Source organism: Rutilus rutilus (assembly GCF_951802725.1).
Source record: "Rutilus rutilus genome assembly, chromosome: 10".
NCBI lineage: Eukaryota > Metazoa > Chordata > Actinopteri > Cypriniformes > Leuciscidae > Rutilus > Rutilus rutilus.
In genome coordinates, this window is record NC_140215.1 from 20,645,285 (window position 1) to 20,669,186 (window position 23,902).

The 23,902-nt window shown below is 38.0% G+C and overlaps 1 protein-coding gene across 5 annotated transcripts in view; it reads left to right on the forward strand.

The window, feature by feature from the left end:
* Positions 1-7,805, forward strand: part of lmo7a (LIM domain 7a) — a 55,886-nt gene extending 48,081 nt beyond the window's left edge. For all 5 annotated transcript variants that reach the window (XM_084420516.1, XM_084420514.1, XM_084420515.1 and 2 more), the window contains 10 exons: positions 528-620; positions 1,074-1,588; positions 2,392-2,448; positions 2,618-2,673; positions 2,854-3,012; positions 4,143-4,332; positions 4,462-4,713; positions 5,694-5,802; positions 6,929-7,031; positions 7,112-7,805. In XM_084420516.1, the coding sequence (XP_084276642.1) occupies positions 528-620; positions 1,074-1,588; positions 2,392-2,448; positions 2,618-2,673; positions 2,854-3,012; positions 4,143-4,332; positions 4,462-4,713; positions 5,694-5,802; positions 6,929-7,031; positions 7,112-7,134 (1,557 nt within the window). In that variant the 3' untranslated portion in view covers positions 7,135-7,805. The remainder of the gene's footprint in view (positions 1-527; positions 621-1,073; positions 1,589-2,391; positions 2,449-2,617; positions 2,674-2,853; positions 3,013-4,142; positions 4,333-4,461; positions 4,714-5,693; positions 5,803-6,928; positions 7,032-7,111) is intronic.
* The last annotated feature ends 16,097 nt before the right edge of the window (positions 7,806-23,902 follow it).

Sequence of the window (23,902 nt, forward strand, 5' to 3'; positions counted from 1 at the left end):
TCGTTCCAATGAACTGCAGTAGCCAAGGCGACTTCTATGTTTATATCTATACCCTCCCGCGCCGTCAGATCATTTGGACGTGTGCTGTGTTCTAGAGATAACAACGATATAAATACTTTTCGTTTTCTCACACAAACCGCTCGTTTCGTGTCTTAGGCCATCAATGTGTACTTATGATGGGGAATTGTTTCATTTGGACGATGGGGAATTGTTTTAATTTGGACTCTGTGCTTGTGTTTTGAGACAATGACCATCGACCTGCATTATATGACTGACAGACAAGAACGGTTTGACCTAAAAATATCAAAATTGAAACTACTGCGGAAACAAAGACACCTACATCTTGGATGCCCTTGAGGTAAGCTAAAACATATCAAAAATTAATTTCAAAGTGAACTATCGCTTTAAATGAATAGTTGTGAGATTATTTGTTCCTAAGGTTGTAGAAACTAGTTCTGGAAGGAGATATGTATAGTGCTGCTGATCATGCAAACTCAAACTGTTTTTCTCTTGTTCTCTTTGTGCAGGAGAAGTACAGAAAAGACCAAGAAAAACTTGATGAGGAGTGGAGAAAGGCACAGCAAGATCTTGCAAAAGAGGGCCCCAAAGATTTTGAGGAGGTATGTTATGTTATGTTATGTTATGTTATGTTATGTTATGTTATGTTATGTTATGTTATGTTATGTTATGTTATGTTATGTTATGTTATGTTATGTTATGTGTTATGCACTTATTTACAGTGAACCATTGTTGTATGCAGGTCAGTATTTTATGGATGCCTCAGCAATAATTAGACCATGTTCACGGGAGAAAGTATATTCCAAAAGAAATATAACAGAATTTATAAAAAGAATTTACACAAATTACACTTTTCAAAAGTTCATATAAATAATCTGGTGATTTTCCAGCAAAACAAAACCTATTATTTTATCTTGTGGAATTTATGTAAATGCCTGTAATTTCATATAGCTCCATAAGGGCATGCAAACAATTTTTTTCTTCAGATTTTGTAAGGGGTATGTAAATGTATGTCATTGTCACTGTCAAACAATTCTTTGATTGTTGTTGAACAGGAGATGGAGCTGAACAGACACAACCTCTACTCCCCTCTTCCCTCCATCAGACAACCTACTGTTTCATGGGAAGAGCAAGAGGCCTCCAGATTGGCCCAGCAAGAGGAAGAAAGGAAGAAAAGAGAGGAGGAGAGGCTACGTTTAGAGGAAGCGAGAAAAAGAGAGGAAGAGAGGCTGCAGTTAGAGGAAGAGAGGAGAAAAAGAGAGGAAGAGAGGCTGCGGTTAGAGGAAGAGAGGAGAAAAAGAGAGGAAGAGAGGCTGCGGTTAGAGGAAGAAAATAGAAAACGAGAGGAACAACAGCGTCTTGAGGAAAAGAAGAGAGAAGAAGAAAGGAAGAGAAGAGAAGAGGAGTGGCAGCGTTTAGAGGAAGAGAGTAGGAAGACGAAAGAACAAGAGCGCCTTGAGGAACAAAGGAGGAAGAGAGAAGAAGAGCGCCTCCTTCAGGAAAAAGAGAGGAATAGAAGAGAGGAGGAGTGGAGGCAACTGGAAGAGCAGAAGAGGTTTCAGGATCAAGAGTGAGTTTCTGCGTTTCAATAGTCATTAATTGGTTTCTCTTGTTTTAATTTTATGTCCCATCTTTCATTATCTGTGTCATGCTAATATGAATGTATAATTTTCTCAAGCATGCAGTTTAAAGTTTTTGTTTTTTTTTACTTCCAGAACAATAACATCAAGGAATGGCATTGAATACCATGCTTGACAAATACATGTATTAGTCCTGCTTTAAATACCAAAGTAACCTGACTAAACTAACATTGTCTGTGTTAGGGCTGGGCGGTATGACTATAAATTTGTAATACATTCTATGTATTGGTAGATACTGTATGTTAGTGAGCATGACTGTTTTGCATTTACACATTAACAGCAATGAAGAAACATGGAATAATGTGAAAATACATAGAGGAAGCCTATTAAATACACTGTAAAAAAAAAAAAAACACTGAAAAAGTTTCAGGATTCTTTGATGAATATAACATTAGAAGTAACAGCATTTTTGTAACTGAAATCTTTTGTAACAGTTTTTTACAGTCAACGTACTGACCCCAAACTTTTGAACACTGTAGTATAATAAATCAGTAGTATAAAATAATTTTGGGGGGTACATTTTTACAGCAATAATAACTATATTGTGATGAATGCTGTTGCCGTGATACAAGATACTCATGCCACGATTTAAGATTTTAGTCCTACTGCCCAGCCCTAGTATGCGTTTTACTCATGCATTAATAATCGCACTAATTTATCTTCTATTAATGTTGTCCAATCATGACTGTGTGACCATCTGCTTGTCTGTGCTGATTCTGCTGTTTGGCCACAGTAAGGTGGACTCCTTTGGCTATACCAATGTTTACCCTGAATTATCCTACTCGCACAGGTAAATTGGACTCTGCTGTTTGCACTACCATTTTTATTTAACAAAGTTGTAAATGAATGCAATGCTTTCAGGCTATGCGCCCATACAGGAGTTATACATTGATAAGATCTTTCATCTGAATGTTTATCGGACTGAGTAATCTTATTCTCTCTTTCGGTTCGGTTTGCAGGTCCATTTCCAAATCCACTCCAGAACTTGATGAGGTTGCAAAACCAGATGTTAAAGGTCAGTGCAGCTTTTATCTTATCCTCTAACCCTTCATGTGTGTCTATTGTTGGTTTGACGAATGAGGAGCCGCTGAGTCAGCATTCCTGAAGAGCGTGCTGTCAGTGTGCCACATGTTGTAAGGGCTGGAGTTAAATCACACAGACAGTACAGTGCTGTAGAGTCTGTGGCTCTCTGCAGGTGTGTACAGCAGACACAGGGGGTTGGCAGGATGGCTGCTGGAGGAGGAACTGAGGCGAAAGAAAAACCCTCAGATCCAGAAAAAGCAGGCAGCGAGTGAGCTAGAGCTTGAGAGGAGGAGCATCCTCAATGCCATGAAATACAGAGACCCAGAGAGAGGTGGGGCTGCTCGGACCCACGCCAATCAATCAGCTCAACCAATCACCTTGGCCTTATTTGCTGCAAATTTGACAGATGCAATGTCAGCAAAATCAGATGTAATCAAGTCTGTGTCCACATGATCAGTGTGCATTTGATTAAAAACTCTAATATAAAAACAGTGGGGTCAAACAGTGGGTCCTGAGACCATAAGTGAAAATGTTTCTATTTTTAAATTGTTCTAATTTAATTACTTTTTTTCAAATGATCTAATATATATTACACTACTATTTAAAAGTTTGGGGTCAATAAGTTTCTTTTTTTTTTCTTTTTTCTTTTTAAAAGAAAAAGAATACAATTATTGTGCAAGAATGCATTGTTAAAATGTTCTATTACAAATAAATGCTTTTCTTTGGAACTTTCTATAATCATAAAAAAATGTCACAGTTTCCTCAAAAGGAACAGCACAGCTGTTTTCACCTTTGATAATAATAAGAAATGTTTCTTGAGCACCAAATCATCATATTAGAATGATTTCTGAAGTATCATGTGTCACTGAAGACTGGAGTAATGATGCTGAAAATTCAGCTTTGTCGATCACATTTTAAAACATTAAAATAGAGAATAGTTATTTTAAATTGTAATAATATTTAACATTACTATTTTTCTGTTTTGATCAAATAAATGCAGTCTTAGTGAGCATAAGAGACTTCTTTGAAATATTTTTTAAAAATCTTACCAACCCCAGACTTTTGAAAGGTTGTGTATATTATCAATAAAAAAACTGTAAAATGTCTTAATTTTGGTTATCCTCGTTTTGCTTTAATAATAGCAACACGAGCTGCATGAACTTTATGTAAAAAACCTGATGATCATGTTCTTCAGCATGATTTGAGATGATCCAAAGAGCTTCATATTGAGCTTTAGTGGAAGCAAGAACATCTGAGCGTCTGTGACTTTTTTTTATTGCCAGGCTTGCATTATATTTTGAATCCCAGATTTTCACTGTGGTCTTTCTGTGGACATTCAGACCCCACTATATAATCATATGAAGATTATCTGAAATCGATTGCTCTTGATGTGAAATTACATGATGTTTGTCCAATTACAACTTGTCACTTTGTTATTAATTGTATTTTTTGTCTGAGCAGCAAGTGGTGGTCTGGGTGAGGTCAGCAGGGACTATAAGAAAGAGCCTCTATCTCGGGCTGAATTGGAAAGGCAGCAGATCCTTCAGGAAATGAAGAAGAAGACTTCCTTGAACACAGACAACAGCTGGATTCGCCAGCAGAGCTCTGCCAGTGTCACCGCCAAAGAACCGGTCGATCTTCCCATTAGGAGGTTAGTATATGCCAATTTTTCTTACTTTGTAAGTAAACGATGAGGAAGAAAATGACTGAGTGCTCCTGTAAAGATACAACTGATGTTACTTGTGAGCTACAAACATTGGCAAACTCACTTTGCTTGCAGGGGCGAGTCTCTTGACAACCTCGATATGCCCCATTCCTCCTGGAGATCATCATGGAGCACATCTAACAGCACCTCGTCCATACCAGACTACAGCCGCCCTCATTCTGCCCTCTCTGGCTCCTCGTCGTACCATAGTGGACGTCCAGGGTCTGCCACTCTCGAGGCTTCTCAGTCCATGAGCTCCCTAAGGCAATCCTGGTCTCCATCCGCAAACACACCAGAGCCAGAGCCTCGGGCTCCACCACGAAATAGGTATTCCTAGCTAAAAGAAATTGTTATTGGTTTCTAAATACTCTAAAACAGTGGTTCTCAACTGGTGGATTGATGACAGCAGAATAATAAAATGCAACTAATTCTGGATAGCAAAACAAAGGACTTATCAGCTTTTAAAAGGTAGGAGAAAAATCCATCTTTTTTTTTTTGTTGACATCAAAGGCCATGTGTCCTATTAAACTGCACATTTTTTATTTAAATTAAGACAAGTAAAAAAAATATAAAAAAATCCTAGTGCATTAATACAAAATACATACTTATTTTGTTTTAAGGATTTTTAGATGTTTTTAAATTGTAAATTGTCATAATTTTCTCCCCCTCATGTCATTCAAAATCTGTATTTCCTTTCTTCTGTGGAAGACAAAAGAAAATAGTTGTTAATTAAACAGTTTTGGTTCCCATTTACGTCCATTGTATGGACAAAAAATATAATGCAAGTCAATAGGAACCAAAACATTTTAGTTATTAACATTATTCAAAATGTGTTCAGCAGAAGAAAGAAATGCATACAGGGTTGAAATGGCATGAGGGCGAGTAAATGATGACTGAATTTTTATTTTGAACTATCCTTTTAAAAATGCTGTTCTAAATCCTTTTTTGTTTGTTTTTGTTTGCAGTTAATATATAATTTGGCCCAGTGCTTGTTCTATGTGATAGGCTAATAAATGAATATTGTAAAGGTGCACTCAACTTCTTGTGACCACACCTTAAGATTTTTTTGTTGACATTTTATATGATAAACAGTTTAGATACTATGTTGGGCTGCCACTTGATGTCCAGTTTGGCTCGTCAAGCAAAGCCACTTGATAACCACTGACCTAAACAATTCCATCCATCCATCCATCCCCATGTGTCTCCCATATTTTTGTTGTCTTCAAAATGTGTTAGGACCCCACATAAGCCATGGGCTGTGTGCAAGTCTGTTGCTTAGCCCTCAGATCATGTTTTGTGTAATCTAGGTCAGTGAGTGGCAGGAAAATCTGTTCGTTCTGTAGTACTCCACTGGGCAAAGGAGCAGCCATGATCATCGAGTCCCTGGGGCTCTGTTTTCATTTGAATTGTTTCAAGGTGAGGTTTCAGCTACTCCGAGGTCAGGTCCAGCCTGGCTTCATCAGCGACTAACCTGACTAATCTTCCCTGTCTGCTTTTACGATTATTCTAATCAGTCGTTGTGTGCACATATAAACTCAGCCATCAAAATGTCAACCCAGAGAATCAAAATGCCAATTCTAAACCTCTAGCTGATTCGTAGATAACGACACTGACAGCTCTGCCCTGTGACTTTCCTTTCTTTCCTAAAAGACTGTCATTTGTTTCTCTCAAATGGAAACAAACCTTCAAGAAGGAACCATGTGCATTTTTAAAAAGCTGGACTACACAAATCCATTTCTGCCATGATGGAATCCCATGACAAAAACACGTCTTATTCACTAACCACCTATAGTCTACGCCTATATGTGCTGGATTAGCACTGCACCGTGGCATATTTAAATAAAAACTAAGTTGCGTAAACACGCCTCATTTATATGCAAATTAGAATAGAACAATAAATTGCACCTTATTGGAAAAGTGTTATGATGGACATGTCCAAAAATGTTGTGTAATCAAGCATACTTTCTGTGTGCTATTTAACTGTCACAGTGGCCCAGTTAAGAACTCCAGATTGCAGTAATCTGCTGCATCTTCCATAATTAAGCACACAAAAAAATGGCCTGCAAGATGGTAAATTGCACTGCGCATAGTGCGTTTGGCACATTTCAGTAGAGAATGGGGTGCTAAAACAGCACAGACAAGTGCGTGTAAATAAGCAACCCTATCAGTGGGCGTAATTCATTCTTATTTAAAATCCCTTCTGAATTTATTCCTGTCTTTACCTTCAGAGCAGCCATATGTGGCTCATCTAGAGCTTTATCATTCCTCGCACATACTCGCCATTCTCCAAATGCCAGTCATATGTATTTCTGCTCATCCTTTCATTCACACTGCATCGTGCTCTTTCTAATCTTGTTGCCGGATTATTTCTGGTCCTTTGGGCTGGTGTTACTACTACAATTTCATATCCTCTTATGCTGCTGCCTTTGACCTCAAGCTAGGATTCTCTCTCTCACTCTTAGACGGAGGTGAGTGTATGATATGGCATTACATTGAGGATTCTGACTGTCTAACAATGTGTTCTTTCATCTTGTGTTTGCAGTGTTCTGACTGCAGGTCTGATTTGGGAGGCTCAGAAGCAGGAGCAGAAGTCAGAATACGAAACCAACAGCTCTATTGTAACTCCTGCTATGTGCGACTCAAAAGTAGGCCAGACATCTCTGCAATATGTGCAATATAGTGAGATTTCTGATCTTCTTTATGACTATATTTGTTCTCTTTCTAGCTGGGCAGCCCACAGCCATGTGATCTTGCTGTACTGCAGCAGATTGAGGAAGAACCAATCTCAGACAAGGAACTGTAAACACTAAAGAGTGTGTTGGAGATGCGATAACCATTGAGTGATTCAGCCAGCCTTGATAATTCAATGAGCTTCTATTCTTCCTTTTTTACTTATGAGAGGGTGAGATTCCTAAGGTTATGTTTATTTGAAAGTATTAGTAATTGTTTGTACAAAAGGGACGTGCATGTACCTGAATATGAACTATGCATTTGAAAAGATAAATCATACACTGTCTTTTTCATCATCACTGATTGAAAGATTCTTATGATTTCTGGCTGGTTAATGAATATTTGTATGGTCCTAAAAGTGTTTATAGTAATTCAAATGTTATTTTATTGTTATTGCTTGTCTAGGTTTCTCCTGCAGTATGTGTTATATAAGGGTTTGCTGACTAAAATATCCTGTTAATATTCCACTTCATCTGTGTGCCTTTTTGTTTTTTGATGGGGAAAGATAATTAAGGATAAATGCATTAAGAATTTATTTAAAATGGCATGGTTAGTAAGCAGCACTCATTAGTTCTATACTGGTAGCATCTATGTTATGCATCTGAGCAATTTCTCTGCTGGGGGAAAAATGTATCTAGAACAAAAGCAGCGTACTCAGTAATAATTGTAAATAAAATTTACCAAACTAGGCTATGTCTTACCTGGGTGTGATTTATTTTAACTAATCTCTCATTAATAAGATTTCTACACCTTAGACTAGGCTGAATTCATTGTTGCTGTCTCCATGTAACATTGACTCATCTTTCATAGAGTTCATAATGTAACCTCATCACAGTTGCAGGGGAATTTCATCCAAAACCTTTTCTAATGGTTCATGTATTTTTATCACAGTACTACACTGCATTTCCCATGATACTATGTTTTCAATGAGTGTGTATTTGTGTTGCAGTTCCCTAATATCTCTCTATAAATTACAGAAACGTCTGTCTGTCTGTCTGTCTGTGTGTCTGTTAACCGCATATCTCTCGAACCGTTAGTCCGATGGATTTCAAACTTGACAGGTGTCTCGCTACGGTCACGAGTAAGTGCAGTGCCAAGTTTGACGTTGTTTGGATGAGAAATGCTAAAGATATCGTTAAATATATCATTTTTAAAAGGTTGTGGTTTAAAAATAAACAGAGAGTTGTATCGGTCAAAGAAGCCCCAAGAAGGTTGTGGTTTAAAAATAAACATTCTGACAATCTGTCAGCTACACTGTTTACTTATGAATATTAGAGTTTGGTTCCAAAACTTGATAAATCCATTTTGATTCTTTTGAGTAAAAATGTGTTTTCTTTACCAAGAAAGTGACAAGATGAAAACCACTATTTTCTGTTTCAAACTTTCACATAGCATCTTTAGGTTATAATAACATAAAAAATTTCAAATCCAGATTTTGATTTTCAAAGATTTATTATAAAAACGGATTATTTTCCCCAAAAATGCAATAAATTCATGACACTTTTTTTTTTTTTCAAAATGCAATTAATCAATTGAATCAATAAAAAAGTTATTTTTTTTATCATATTGAAACTGTTGAAATCAGCCATCGCTAAGAAATATCTCCTGAACTTTTTTGATGGCGATCAGCTCACAAAAACTGATTTTGCACGGGCATCAGCCTATTCACAAACTGTTTGCTCAAGCATAAGCGTTTTCTTGGAGTTCACTTTGTGCTTTCTACCATGCACATATAAAAATGTCACTGAACTTTTGCTGTGTAATTGTAACAATGAGCACTCAAACACATCAAACCAACAATTAGGCTACTAAAAACACTCAAAAACTGATTTTGCACGGGCATTTTGCACTAGTTATTACAATTGCACACTGCCAACATCTGTTGGCAACTTACTGCTGGTCCTCTGAATAAGATGTATCAGGGCCTTGGGAGCATTATGATGGACATTTTATGTGCAGCCAACAGTTTTCTGGTTTTCTTCTAATGGAGAGCATCAGCTGATTCTCATATAAGAGTAGAATTGCCAGATAACTAGCAAGTAAATACCTATCAATATAAACATTGTAAACATTTAAAAAGCTTCAGATATTCGGATATACAAGTTCGGTATTTTACACTTAAAGCCCTGTTTACAGATCGTTTCTGATGAAATAGAACGGTTAAGATTAAAATGCTGCTGTCCCGAGAATTTTAGGTTTCTTTCGCTTCCCCCCCCCCCCCCCCCCCCTACAGAATGGCTGCATAGGTGCACTGGAACAATCCTTCCTAAAACGCATTAAACTTTCGTTTACAAAGACGTGAAACTCCAGTGCACATATGCAGCCATTCTGGGGGTGAGGGGGAAGCGAAAGAAACCTAAAATTCTCGGGCCAGCAGCATGTGTCCAAATTTTGCTCTGCAATTCAGCACTCTAGTAAAGTCACGTCACATTTATTTATATAGCATACAATAGGTTGCTTAAAGGATTAGTTCACCCAAAAATGAAAATTATGTCATTAATGACTCACCCTCATGTCGTTCCAAGCCCGTAAGACCTCCGTTCATCTTCTGAACACAGTTTAAGATATTTTAGATTTAGTTCGAGAGCTTTCTGTCCCTCCATTGAAAATGTATGTACGGTATACTGTCCATGTCCAGAAAGGTAATAAAGACATCATCAAAGTAGTCCATGTGACATCAGTGGGTTAGTTAGAATTTTTTGAAGCATCGAAAATACATTTTGGTCCAAAAATAACAAAAACTACGACTTTATTCAGCATTGTATTCTCTTCCGGGTCTGTTGTCAATCCGCGTTCACGACTCCGCAGTGACGCTGCTGACGCGCACACATACGCACCATTTTAAAAAATATAGCAATACCAAAATACAAACAATGTAGAATAGCTTGAATACAGCGTGCGTCTCCCTCAGACTGTAAACGAAGCTCGGGCGCACCAGATAACACGTCAGCAGCGTCTTACGTAAGCGAGTCGTGAACGCGGATTGACAACAGACCCGGAAGAGAATACAATGCTGAATAAAGTCGTAGTTTTTGTTATTTTTGGACCAAAATGTATTTTCGATGCTTCAAAAAATTCTAACTAACCCACTGATGTCACATGGACTACTTTGATGATGTCTTTATTACCTTTCTGGACATGGACAGTATACCGTACATACATTTTCAATGGAGGGACAGAAAGCTCTCGAACTAAATCTAAAATATCTTAAACTGTGTTCCGAAGATGAACGGAGGTCTTACGGGCTTGGAACGACATGGGGGTGAGTCATTAATGACATCATTTTCATTTTTGGGTGAACTAACCCTTTAAAATCAAGCAGCTTTACCGTATTAAACATGAAAAACTGTCAGTCTCATTTCATCAAAATAAAGCAGCTCTCCAGTGTTTTCATGTTTTCACTCACGGATGTCTGACCTCAATGCACTGAACAGGAGAAATGAACCATAAAAGATTTCCACATGAAAGAATGCGAAGCCCATGCACACCTACCTATTGCGTAATCACCACGGACCAATGGTAGGCTAGGAGAAAGGTGTTAACCAGCTGTAGGGAACTTTTCCAGAAAGTTCGCTTTGGCAAACTATATAAATACATTTAGACCACTTAACTTAGTGATTGCTATCAGGATGTGAAGAGACTTTCAACCAGTATTACAAAAAAAAAATTCTGGAACAAATCGCCTACCCTGCCTTTAAGTATGCATAAAAGCAGAGACTGTTTCTGATTTCCCTCCCACATCGTGTTGTTTCTAATCGAAGTATAGTCAGCTCCAGGAGGCGCTGTTAGGCGCCTAGATGAACAGTTTTAACTGACCTGTGGAACATGCATAAAGAGATCTTTGAAATTCATTTAAAGAGATGCTACAGATGTCCGATCTCATTGTCTGAGTGCCTTTAGTTTGCTGGGTGGAAGGACAGAGGGTTTCATCCACCCCCAAGCTCGCCCACCTGCTATCTGGACTGATGCTAATTTTAGTCCGCATGATTGATGTCAGCCTTGTCTAGTTGCCATGGTTTTAGTTTCTCACTGAACATCACCTGCAAGGTGCTACACTTCTCTAATCTGACATGTTTGGTTAACATTTACAAATAAAGGAAAAAATCATTCATACCTGTACCACTCTAAAGATATTCTTATCTAAAAATGCTAATTTTATTGTAAGGCTTATTAATGTATGTAAGAAATGTAGCCTACTTTTTATTATTGTTTTTATTTTTATTAAGTTTTCAATGTCCTCTGTTTCATCAAAGACCTTAGTTTGATGCAGTTATTTATATACAATTATAGTATGTATTAATAAAAAATAAAAATAAAAGATTTAATTTAATTTTGTTCTTTTTATTTTTTTTGTCTGCATGAATTGGAAGTTGTGATAGGCTTTTCTTCCCAAATGTATATCTAAGTGAAACAGCTTGTTGAACAAGAAAAAACTTGATTTTGTCCATGGGGAATTGATTGGATGGTTGTGGTTGCTATTGCTGTGATGTCATGTGAGTGACTTACTACTTTTACTACTTATCAGTGCATTGTTTTTCCTCAACAAGCGTTTCTTGTGTCATGATAAGCAGAAGCTTCTTCCGGCGCTTTGAAAATGATTGTTGGAGGACCTTTTGATGAAGTGAAAGGAAATCTGTAGCTCTAGGCAATACTTTGGATCGATTAAGGATAAAGAATGTTCCCATTGTGTTCTAGCGCTGTGGAGGCAAATGTGCACTTGCTCTTTTGTTTTTTATGCAGCTCACATTTAGTTTTTCAACACTGAGTTTCCTGAATGTCTTCAATTAATGCAGTGGTCTTGTTTTGGTTAATTGTACAGGTAGTTGAGTTGTATCCCCCTTTTCTAGTGTTTTGTCATGGCTTGTTATTATCAGCCTTTCTGTGCAGGAGGCTTCTGTTGTTTCGTGGAGGTGGGTAATATGCTTATTGACTAGAGTAGGCCATTAAACCAGCACTTAGTAACCTGGCAGTGACATGCACCGCAACCCTCAATCATAGTTTTTTAGATGCCACATCGTTTCTCCTCCGCACTTTAGAGCCAAACACACATGAAAACTGACTGAAGTGGATGAGGGAAGGGTTCTTGCAGGTGTGAGAATCAAAGGGATTTTTTTTAAAGAGGGGCAAAGCACCCACTCTTCAGTCAAATGGAGATTTGGTGTGGGGGTAGAAAGTGATTCATTTTTTTATGTAAGGACCTAAGCCAAGTGCTATCACTTCAGGCACTGATTTCTAATTTCCCTTGATGGCATACTTCAAAGATCCAATCTGGCTTCTATCTTACTGTACTGCTCAGTCTAACGCTTGGCCTCCAATGAAATGTCCAGGCCCTTCATTTTCATTGACATGGAAAATGTTTCACTGCTCATGAATGGTAAGACGGCCACAACTGGAGGAAGCAGATATGCTTGAAGTTAATATGCCAAGAGAATGTGTTTTTTTTTAGCCCACAGTGATTTCAGCTGCCATTGTGCTAAGCTGGGCATGGAGGTGAATATTAAGTCACAAGTTATTCTTCTGTTTTCACACTAAATGATTTTGATGATCTCAGGAGATCAAGTATGGTGTGAAGTTTAGGGTGTATTGGCAAATTACTGCTGTGGGCAGATTTTGGTATAGACACAATCACACTTTTAAAATCTTAAAAGGGCACAAGTGCACTTTATTAATCCAATTATGTTTTTAGTCTTATTGATTCATACTTTAAGACATTTTCTGTCACACATCTTTTACTGTATCACCCATATATCTGTGATTGTGTGTAATTTCTGGACCATTTCTTGGAATTAATAAACGCTCATTTTAAATTTGAAATTAATGAGCGCTCATTTAAAGCGCTCACATAAGAATTTGAAAATTATTCTCACCAGATTGTCATTTGAAATGCATATCACACTGAAATGATGGAATGTCCCTCTTTTAAAATAATAGTGATACTTGGAAAGCCTTTAGAATTTCTTTTTCTTTTTTTATAAAAAAAAATTACAGGAACGTTTTAGATTAAGTAATACCAACAGTTAGTTCTGGACTTCTTCAAATCTGACTGGCCATTAAGCATTCCAGGAGTGTTGTTACCAAGCACAAAGTCCACACTAAAGGTCTCACGCTGTGGCTGTAAACAAGCTCACAACGAAGGAGAATACAGAATCAATCTTTCATAAATCCACGTAGGAGTAAAGCTCCACAAGGAGAGCAACCAAACACATCCACTAAACAATTAAAAGACTAGACAAAGAACTGAACCAAACAGGGAGTATATATAGCAGAACAAATGAGGGAACTAATGAGCTAATTAATTAAGAACAGGTGAACTGAATGAGAAAGACAGACTTGAAAACAAGGTCACAGGAAGAGAAACAAACACAAAGCATAATCCTGACAAAAGTTAATCTCTTCATCAGAAAACACTTGCCTGAAACGTCTAGTCCTGCTAGTGCTGCAGTGATGTATTTCTGATGTATAACCCTAAAGTTAGCTTCACCCTGGTTTTTCTGTTCTGTGTGATGATGTTTAATGTTCCATACAACCTCGTAGTCCTATTTAGCCACTTGTTAGCAACCTTTTCAAGACAATTAAAAGCTTTAAAAAAAAAATCAAAAGACTATGTTGCAGAATAAAACGTATGTTGCATTTAACCACAAACCCGTTCAAAAAAACGCAAGTGCTAAATTGCTAACTCACTTCCAGGTTTTGTCCTACAAAAATACGTCATCCCCGCAGCACTCTATTATATCCGTCACCATGTTACACATTTACATAACGCCCGCCTGTTGCTTTGATTCGGCCTCAAAGAACTTGGGTTAGTGAATTTGCTATGTCAGGGACAGTCAGTTTTTTGCTGCAAGGGCCAAAAAAAACCATTGAATGGACATTCAATGTCGTCACCATATTTGCCATTATAGGTATAATGCTGTTTACAGCTGCTCATGAAGCCTCAGGAGCTGAATACCTGATTATGGAAAGGGTCATTATATTTTCGACACTTTAAACGGTTGACCAAATACAATAGCTTGGGCCAGCTGACCAATCAGAGCAGACTGGGCTTTTCAGAAAGCCGGGCTTTAAAGAGACAGGAACTAAAACAGAGTGTTTCAGGCTGAAAAAAATGAGATTGGGATTTTTACTTCTGGAATTCAACTATTGTTCTCTGTTAGCTCCGAAGATAATACTAATAGCTAATACTTTTCTACAAAAAAAATGTTTTGTTTAAAAAAAAAAACAAGTACTTACCGTGCTGAAAAAAACACTATTGCTGGTCACCAGCATCATTTTGCATGGGAAGCAGGATTTGGTGGATCAGCCACACCAGGGCTGCGTTTCCCAAAAGCATCGTAAGCTTAGGTTGACCACCAATAGTCTCTAGGATCAATTTAGGCTTACGATGCTTTTGGGGAAACGCAGCCCAGTTTAATTTTGTTTGAGAAAAGCATAACTATGCTGGTCCACCAGCTAGACCAGCTCAAACTAACCTGGGCCAACATGGAATTCATGCTAGTCTATGCTGAATTTTTCAACAGTTATCGTTCCTTAAATGTACAATTTTTTATTTAATTCTTTTTTTAATTATTATTATTAGTAGACCAGACCTATATGAATGAATTCTCAAAAGGTCATTATTTGTTTTCTATAGTTTTCCTTTCATTTTTGTAGGTGAATACATTTCTAGCTTTGCAAGTATAATTCCTGTGGGTGGCACTTGCTCTATATGTAAACAGTATTTTGCATAGTTACATCATGTTCCTTTCTGTATGCTTGTGTATCATGGGAGAGTTACCAGGTGTGAATGGTTTGACATTTTATCTTTACTAAGATAAGGTTACTAAGAGATGCTGTCACACTAATGCTAATGCTACCATGTACTTATGTGTACATTTTCATGCCTGTATATTTTCAAAACTGATATTTTGTGCTCAATCCTGTATTTTAAAAACAGAATCAATTGGACTTAAGCTACTGTGTTGACAACCATACTTTAATACAAGGCAAAGCAAATAAAGAATATGCTCTCATTATTTCTTAATCATTTAGAACGAAGCTAATAAAAGTGCAGTTTAGCCCCACAGAGAACCAGCGCTCCATGACTTCAACTAGACAAATGTTAACAGCTGTGTGAGAAGGGCAATGTACTGTATGGTGCATGACCTTAAATCAGATGTTTTTGGCATTGTGCCTGAATGACATCTAATATGAGCAGGGAAGAGATGTAAATGTAGGCTATAAGGAGAGCCTTATTAAGTCAGTCTAAACCGAAGCAATACTATAACATGGTCCCAGTGACAAATGCAAGCAATTTTGGATGGGTTGAGCAACACAAGGCCAAACCTGCATTTTTATGACTAGAATGAACCATATGCCTCTAAACTTCATGACATGCCAGGTTGGTTAAGTTTGTTAAAAGACTGTAGAGTACAATGTGAGATCAATATTGGGGATCAAGTCTTTAATGACAATGTGTGGGAGATTATTCCATTTACTTAAATCAGTACATAAAGCAATACATAACATTTGACATAATATAAGTTTGGTGTTTGAACAACGTACCGACTGCTGCATTGATGTAACTGAATCACTTTGAATGTGTTTGAGAACCTCAGTACATACATTGGGTATGTTTTATGTACATACAAGGTTTATTTTTATCCAAGCTTTAAGTATTGACCTCAGATCTTCTAAAGATGTCAGTACGTTGATCAAGTGTTCACTGGGTTCGGTGTCGAAGGAGTTGTCATAGAAACAAATGCCTGGGCTTATAATGGAGGTGAGCCAAGGTATTATTTGTAACTGGATTAAAAGAAAGAGGCTTCCCGTGCTCCGTAAATCACTGTGGAATTACGGAAACAATTAAAGCCCATTATCATAATTCAAAGTGTGGTCTGAGGCTGTATTATTCTTCTTTGCAGTGTTTTACACTTTTTTTTTTTCAACTTTGGAGAATGCGCTCATGTTTTTACACCTCTGATTAGAACAGGGAATCCACGAATACTGATTTGCCCGATGGATTTAAATGCATGAATTTTACATAGTTTCCTTGTATTTGAATACTGCTGCAGCTGCAAGCTGGCAAGACGGGCAACAGAGCGACACAAAGCCTCCTCCTCAGGTGCTTCATCCTTATTCAGTGCTGTGAATATGTCAAGCTACTTTTAATCACCTGAATGCTACATACCATTTGTGCTACAAGAACTGTGAATTTAGACCATATATAATAGTGTTCCCTTCTTTAAGATGTTAACAGTTTTATGACATAAAAATGCTTTTATTTCTTGCAAGATAAAAGCCATTAGAGCTTTAAACACTTGTGGTCAGACTTGATTATTACACAATAATTATTTTTTGAGTATTAGTTAGAACCTAGGTGTTTTACTAGCTTTACTGTACATTTATATAGGCTAATATACCATTAAAAAAAAAAAAACCGATTACTGTAAATTAGCTTCTACAGTGCTTTGAAATTAACTTTCATGCACTGTTCGAGGTCTCAGAGACCCCAGGGCAATTTTGATACCTTAAAAAATACATACTTAACATTTAAGTAATGGGTTGATATAATGATCTTCCCTATAGAAATAAAGACTTAAAGGGATAATTCACCCAAAAAGGAAAATTATGTCATCATTTACTCACCCTCAAGTTGTTCCAAACCTGTGTAAATTTCATTGATTCAGCTGAACAGTTGTGCCGCACCCTTGACTTCCATAGTAAGTCAATGGTGCCCCACAACTGTTTGGACTACCCCATTTAACTTGAATAACACATTTTCACTGTTATATTACTTATTAGACTCCAGAATATGACGTGAATCTGACGTTAAAATAAGAATTTAATTTCAAAATTATTATTATTATTATTATTTTTATATACATCATGGAGGTGTCAGGGAACCCAAACATAAGTCAATTTCAACAGGACGTGAGGGTAATGACAGCCATGCGCCTCTCCTGCATGTGTCCATTCACCCTATTTGTTTCTCATTGATAGATCTGATTTCTCCTCACAGCAGAACTGATTCCTCTCTGAACTCTCTCCAGTCGAGCAGTATGCTTTTTTCAACTTTTCATCGACATTTTTGTTACCTTCTTCATCAGTCATGTGACTCATCCCACACAGAAAATGTACTTGTACTTGTTTTTCTTTTTAAAAATGTTATTATCCGGTCAATGAATGTGTAATTTTCCCTTGGTATAGCTTCTGTTCTAATCTGTAGACACTCTTTGTCTGAAGCCAATTTTATATCCCTTTATGTTGCATTTGAGTAATTACGACAAATAACCCTGTAATCTAAAAGTTCATTCACAATGTGCAGATCCATGAAGGTGACAAATTGCCAGCAGCAGACTGATTTTTGAAAAAAAAAAACATGAATAGACAAACTGTATAAAACAGTGCCGTCTTCAAGCAAAAGTAAACAGAAATACATTAACTGTTTGAAATAGTATTTAAATGTACAACCTTTGGATAAGAATGCTTTAATTTCACAATATTTGGAGATTTACTGAGACATGTCAAAAAATTTTTTGAAGAGTAGTTTGTTGATCCTCAGGATAGGTCAGCTGTTATCTTCCTCTTGCCTCCTTGACTGAAGGGCTTGAGTAAACCGAGCAGTATCTGCACCAGAGGAAGACCACTGAGAGGAAATGACACTCTCAGCTCTTTGCACAGCTTAGCTTGTTTGTTTTGGAAAGAATTCTCATTATCTCCAAATGGACTCAAAGACTGTCAAATAGGTATTAACCTTTTCTTTTGTTTTTAAGTGATATTACATTGTGCTGATATACAATGTTTAGACTGGCATGTTGACGAGATACAAATGAAGTTGAAGGATTACTTAAATCTTGTGAATAATTAGTTCACTGCTGCTGTTCTCTTTTTTTAAAGACATTACTAAGTGAAAGAAATGACTCAAAGAAATGTAGTAGGTTTAATCACCTGCTTGGCACCCCAATTAATTAGGTCAATCTGTAACATAAAAAGTGGCACCCCAGATGGGACCTTTATTGGATGAAGTTTTTTTTTTTAAGCTGTTATCTTTTTGTGAATTATTTTTTCAAATGGATGTCTCAGACATTTCTGCTACCCCTTCTGACATAAGGGATGTTATTCCTAAATTGCAAGATGACCATATGTTACCAGCACTGGATACTGGCATTCTTCATGAACCTAAATCTTTACATACTATCTGTCCTCTCTTTGATCCAGAAATGAACTCAGATTTTGAGGAAGGAAATGTTCCCTTATTGAATATACCACAGATTTCCAGTCCTCTTCAAGACCCACCACCCACTTCAATTAATCTTACAACCCGTTCTTTAATTGATATGGAATTGTGTCATGATATTGCACTTTCTCCTCCCTTACTACCAAGCTTAGTGGACCTTCCCCAACACAGAGAAGTCTATGTCAGGGATTTTGATGATTCTAATATTATATCCAATCAAGCTAAATTCCAGAAACTCCTTGCTCAAACCTTCACAAAAATTAAAGAGGAACAACAGAACGTCAAATGAGAGTTTATGAATACCTTGACAACAATCAGTCAAGATTTGAGACTGTTGTATGTTGACGGGCAGAATGATTTGCAAAAAGAAATAACTAAGCAATTGGAATATCATCAAACTCAGAATTCTGCTAACATCAATTGACGATTGGAATGTTTCCAGTACCAAGTTTTATAGAACATTGACACCATTATACTGCCTCTTAGGACAGCTATTGAAGATCTTCGGACTGAATTTAATGCTCAAACTCAGCAAGTGAGCGCTGTGTCTCAGGACTTGGCTTCATTGAAGTCAAGCATGCATGCCCATGTGACTACCTCTCAAGTATCATCTTCCTCTCAACCTTCCCCTGTGACTATTGTACATGATGTTACAAAGGAATCGTATCCCTTACAGTCCACCATGCAGCCAGGGCTTCCTGACAGGAGCTCAAGGGGGCTCACTGACGATATGTTGGAAATAGTCCTATTAAGCTAGAATTTCCTTCATTTGGTCGGAAAGAGGATGACCCAGACCCTTTAACTTACACAGAAAAGTGTCATGATTTTCTAGCCTTGGTCCCTCTATCAAATGAAGAACTGATGGCCACCCTTCGAAATGTGCTGCACGGGACTGCCCGAGATTGGTGGGATGTAGCCCGAGGGTCCATTCATACTTGGACTGAGTTCGAGAGTAGCTTTCTTTCAGCTTTTTTGTCTGAAGATTATGGGGACTAATTGGCAGAAAGAGTTCGTAATAGAATACAAGGAGAAACTGAAAGTATAAGAGACTTTGTATCGTTCTCTTTGCAGACGATGGAGGCCTGAAATTGATGATGAAGAAGTGATCAAACTTATCCTGAAAAACATCAATCACCGCGTTGCAAGTCAGCTTCGACGTAGAGTTTCTTCTGTGGATGAATTGGTTCGTCTAGGACAACAATTAGAAAAGGATAAAGAAAATCAACAACAATATGAACAACGTAAACGTTTCACCAGCAAGGTAGCTTCCAAAGCAGACACACAGAGCCAGCAAATCTCAGGTAAACCAGAACAAGATAGAACTCGACAATTGTTCTGTTGGAAATGCAAAGGGTCCCATTCACCAGCTACCTGTCAGCACCCTAATGCTCAAAGGAATAAGGAATTTTCGAAAGGACCAAATGTTGTTGCTAGGGATGCACATGTTCCTCAAAATTGTCCTGCTGTAAGTACCTTAACACAGAAAAAAGATTCTAAAACCAAAGACCGTAATGCTGATAACCAAAAACTGTATAGAATCCCTGTATTGGCCACTGGTAATTCAAGTCCTCACCTACTAGTTGTTCCCCTAACTTTACGCCAGTGGAAAGGAACTGCTATTGTGGATACAGGATCTTCTTTTACTCTTCTTTCTGAAAAACAATTGGAAAAATGTAAAAAAAATCCAGAGGAAGAATTGAATGTTTGGAAAGAAGGACCATTGTACTTGGCAGATGGTGAAGCAAAGCAACCACTTGGGTGGACTGAGATGGAGTTCCAGCTACACAGTCGTCACTGGGTGTTGCCTACCGTAGTGTTGTCTGATAAAATGTTTGCCTTTTTCTACGCTTCTGGGACTTGATTTTCTGTTTCTGAGTGGGTTACAGATTGATGTATCTACCAATACCTATTGGTTCAAACCCTATGAAAAAGACAGGTTTACCTTCAATGATGACATTCCAAAACTGCATGATTGGGGACCAGAACGGCAAGTTGCCTTAATTACTACTATAGCCCCAACACCTTTGTCTCCAAATCCTTCTGAGGAAGTAATACTGCAAGAAGTCAAAAATGCTCAGTTGGAAGAAAATGAAAAACTGACGTTCATGGAACAGCTGCAACAAAATTTGGATGTGTGTACAACAAAACTGGGGCGTACCAAGTTGCTGAACCATAAATATTTTCTCACCCATGAGATGCCTGTGAAGCAGAAGCCTTAAAGGGTTTCGCCTACTAAGCAGAAGATCATGAAGGAACTAATTGACGAGATGTTGACTACGGGAGTGATCGAGCCCTCCTCTTCAGCTTGGGCTTCACCTGTAGTCCTGATCCCAAAGAAGTCAGGAGGCTTACGATTCTGTGTTGATTATAGAAAGTTAAATGCTGTTACTTACAGTGATGCCTATCCTTTACCCACAATTCAGGAAATTCTAGAATCTCTAGCCGGCACTGCCATTTTCACTACTCTTGATTTAAACAGTGGCTATTGGCAAGTTGAAATGGATCCAGAAAGCCAAGACAAAACTGCCTTTGTGTGCTCTTATGGGCTATTTCATTTTAAGGTAATGCCTTTGGGGCTTAAAAATGCTCCTGCCACATTTCAACGCTTAATGGAGACTGTGTTAGGAGATCTCAGAGGCAAGATCTGCTTTGTTTATCTAGATGACATTATTGTTTTCTCTCCTTCAAAAGAACAGCATTTCAATGACCTGCAAGTTGTCCTGGATACATTGAGAAATGCAGGACTCACTGTGAATATGAAAAAAAGTAATTTCTTTCAAGAGACCTTGAAATTCCTTGGCCATGTGGTTTCTTCTGAAGGCATTCAGATAAATTCTGAAAAGACTAAAGCCATCAAAAACTTTCCTGTGCCCTCTAATCTGAAATCCCTTCAACGTTTCTTAGGAATGCCAGGCTGGTATCACAGGTTTGTACCTGATTTCTCACAAATAGCTGAGCCTCTCACTGCCCTGAAACGAAAAGGAGCGAGATTTAAATGGACTTCTGAATGTCAAACTGCTTTTGACACCCTTAAGGATCATTTGGTGAATCTTAGGACATCCTAATTTTGACTTACCATTTGTGGTTTATACCGATGCTAGTGACATTGGCCTGGGAGCTGTACTTGTCCAGCAGAGAGGTTTAGGCTCTGAAGAAGTTCTTGCCTTCACCAGTCGGACTCTAAACAAGGCAGAACGGAATTACTCTACAACAGAACAAGAATGCCTTGCTGTAGTTTGGGCCCTGGAGAAGTGGCGGTACTATCTGGAAGGTCGTTATTTCACAGTGGTAACTGACCATGCATCATTAGGGTGGGTATTTAAGACCAACAAACCTAGCACACGACTTATGCGCTGGGCATTACGTTTGCAGGAATTCACATTTGCTGTCGAATACAGAAAAGGAAAATACAATACAGTTCCAGATGCCCTTTCCCGTGCTCCATCAGACCAACCTCTCCTGTCAACTTGTGCCACAGTGTTGAAATCCACCAAAAAGGAGGTGCCTGTCTTTCCTTTTACCGATGATGATGTATGGAAAGCCCAACAATTGGATGCAGAAGTGCAAAAAGATGCCTCTTTCAGGACATCTAGGGAGATATAAAACCTATAGGAGATTGCAGTTTCTTGTTTACTGGCCAAAAATGAGTTTGGATGTCAAGAACTATGTCCAGAATTGTTCAGTTTGTCAACGCTACAAACCAGAAGCTAAGAAACCAGCAGGCAAGTTACAGCAAACTCTGGTAACAAAATCCTGGGAAATGCTTGGTGTTGATTTAATGGGACCTTTTCCCATAAGTTCCCAGCTAAATTCTTATCTACTGGTCTTTGTTGACTATTACTCCAGATGGGTGGAACTTTTTCCCTTGCGGAAAGCTACAGCTCTGTCTATCTCATGAATACTGGTCAAAGAAATCATTACTCGTTGGGGAGTCCCAGAGTACATTCTGTCTGACCAAGGACCTCAATTTGTGTCAGAAATCTTTGCAGAGACCTGTAAGGCTTGGAACTTGAACCAAAAGTTTGCCACAGCCTACCACCCCCAGACAAACTTCACTGAAAGGATTAATCGGACACTGAAAACTATGATGGCTTCCTATGTAGGAAGCCAATACAACCATTGGGACCAGCATCTTCATAAATTCCAATTTGCTCTTAATTCAGCAGTAGAAGAGTCTACTGGTGTCACACCTGCTGAGCTTAATCTCAGTAGACCACTCAGAGGCCCCTTAGACCTTGTGTTACAACCACAAACCATTCTTCCTGACTCACCAGCATATAATAACCTTGCTCAGCTCAATGACTTGAAAGAACTCGTCACAAAAAATTTGGCCAAAGCTCGCCTGAGACAGCAAAGGAATTATGATAAAAAGAGATGCAATCTTGAATTCAAAAACAATGATAGGGTTTGGCTATGTTCTCATCCCCTTTCTAGAGCAGAAAAGAAGTTCTCAGCCAAGCTTGCACCAAAGTGGCAAGGTCCTTATAGGATTGTACGTTGGATGGGTCCTTTAAATTACCAGGTTGTAATGGAAGAAACAGGAGAGGGTTTGCGTACCACACATGTATGTCAACTAAAACCATGTTATCCCACAGCAAAAGACCTGGAGGAAATTCAGCGCGTAAAATTGATGGATCTTTTCCAAGAAGATACCGATGAAGAGGAATTCCTTGTATTTTCTGACCTCAACAATAAGCCTGTCATCTAATTGTTTTGCTTTTCACAAGGGAAAGGGAGTGTGACGAACATGATGCACTGATTCAGGTGATGCACTAAGTCACATGATGCACTGAGTCACATGATGCACTGAGTCACATGATGTGTGGAGCACATGGCTTAAGAGAGTTGGAAGATGGCAGTTAGAGTGTAATGCCTTGTGCAGTGGGAAGATGTGGAAAATTAATCCATGCATATCTCCAAAAAACCTGTGAGGTAAAAGGAACATTTCATTGATTGCGTTGGGATTTATGGACCTTTTGGAAGTTGCTGGATGTTCAGGGAAATTACCAATGGTACAAATGACAATGGAGGACAGATCATTTGTCTGACTGACTGACGGAACAAAACCAAACAAGTATTGTTTTTTTTTCTTATATTCTTATGTTGGGTTTGCCAGTTGAGTGTCCATGGGACTGTGTAAATATTGTTTGAAGTGCTAAAAAAAAACTATTTCTGAAGTGCACAGTGGACTGGTTGCTCAGTGCTGGTCTGAATGGACTTAATGGTCTAAGAACATATGAACTCTAAGCTACTATGCTGGATTGAGAACTCAGTCAAGAACTGTTAATGTGAACTTGTGAAACTGGTGGTTTGCACCCCAAATGAGTTAAAAAAGGAATGAACTGAATTTAAACAAGTTTAATTTTTGAATGAACTGATTTCTTTCTTGGGCTGTTAATTTCTGATGTTAAGTGGGCCCGGAATTGAGTATTTTAATTTCTGGGATCCTTTACTTATAAATGTAATAATTATTTGGTTTCTTGTTTTGTTTTTTTGTGGAACTCAGCATTTTGTGAATCATTAATGCTGTCCCCTCACTGAATGTTATTTTTCTCAAAAAAAAAAAAAAAA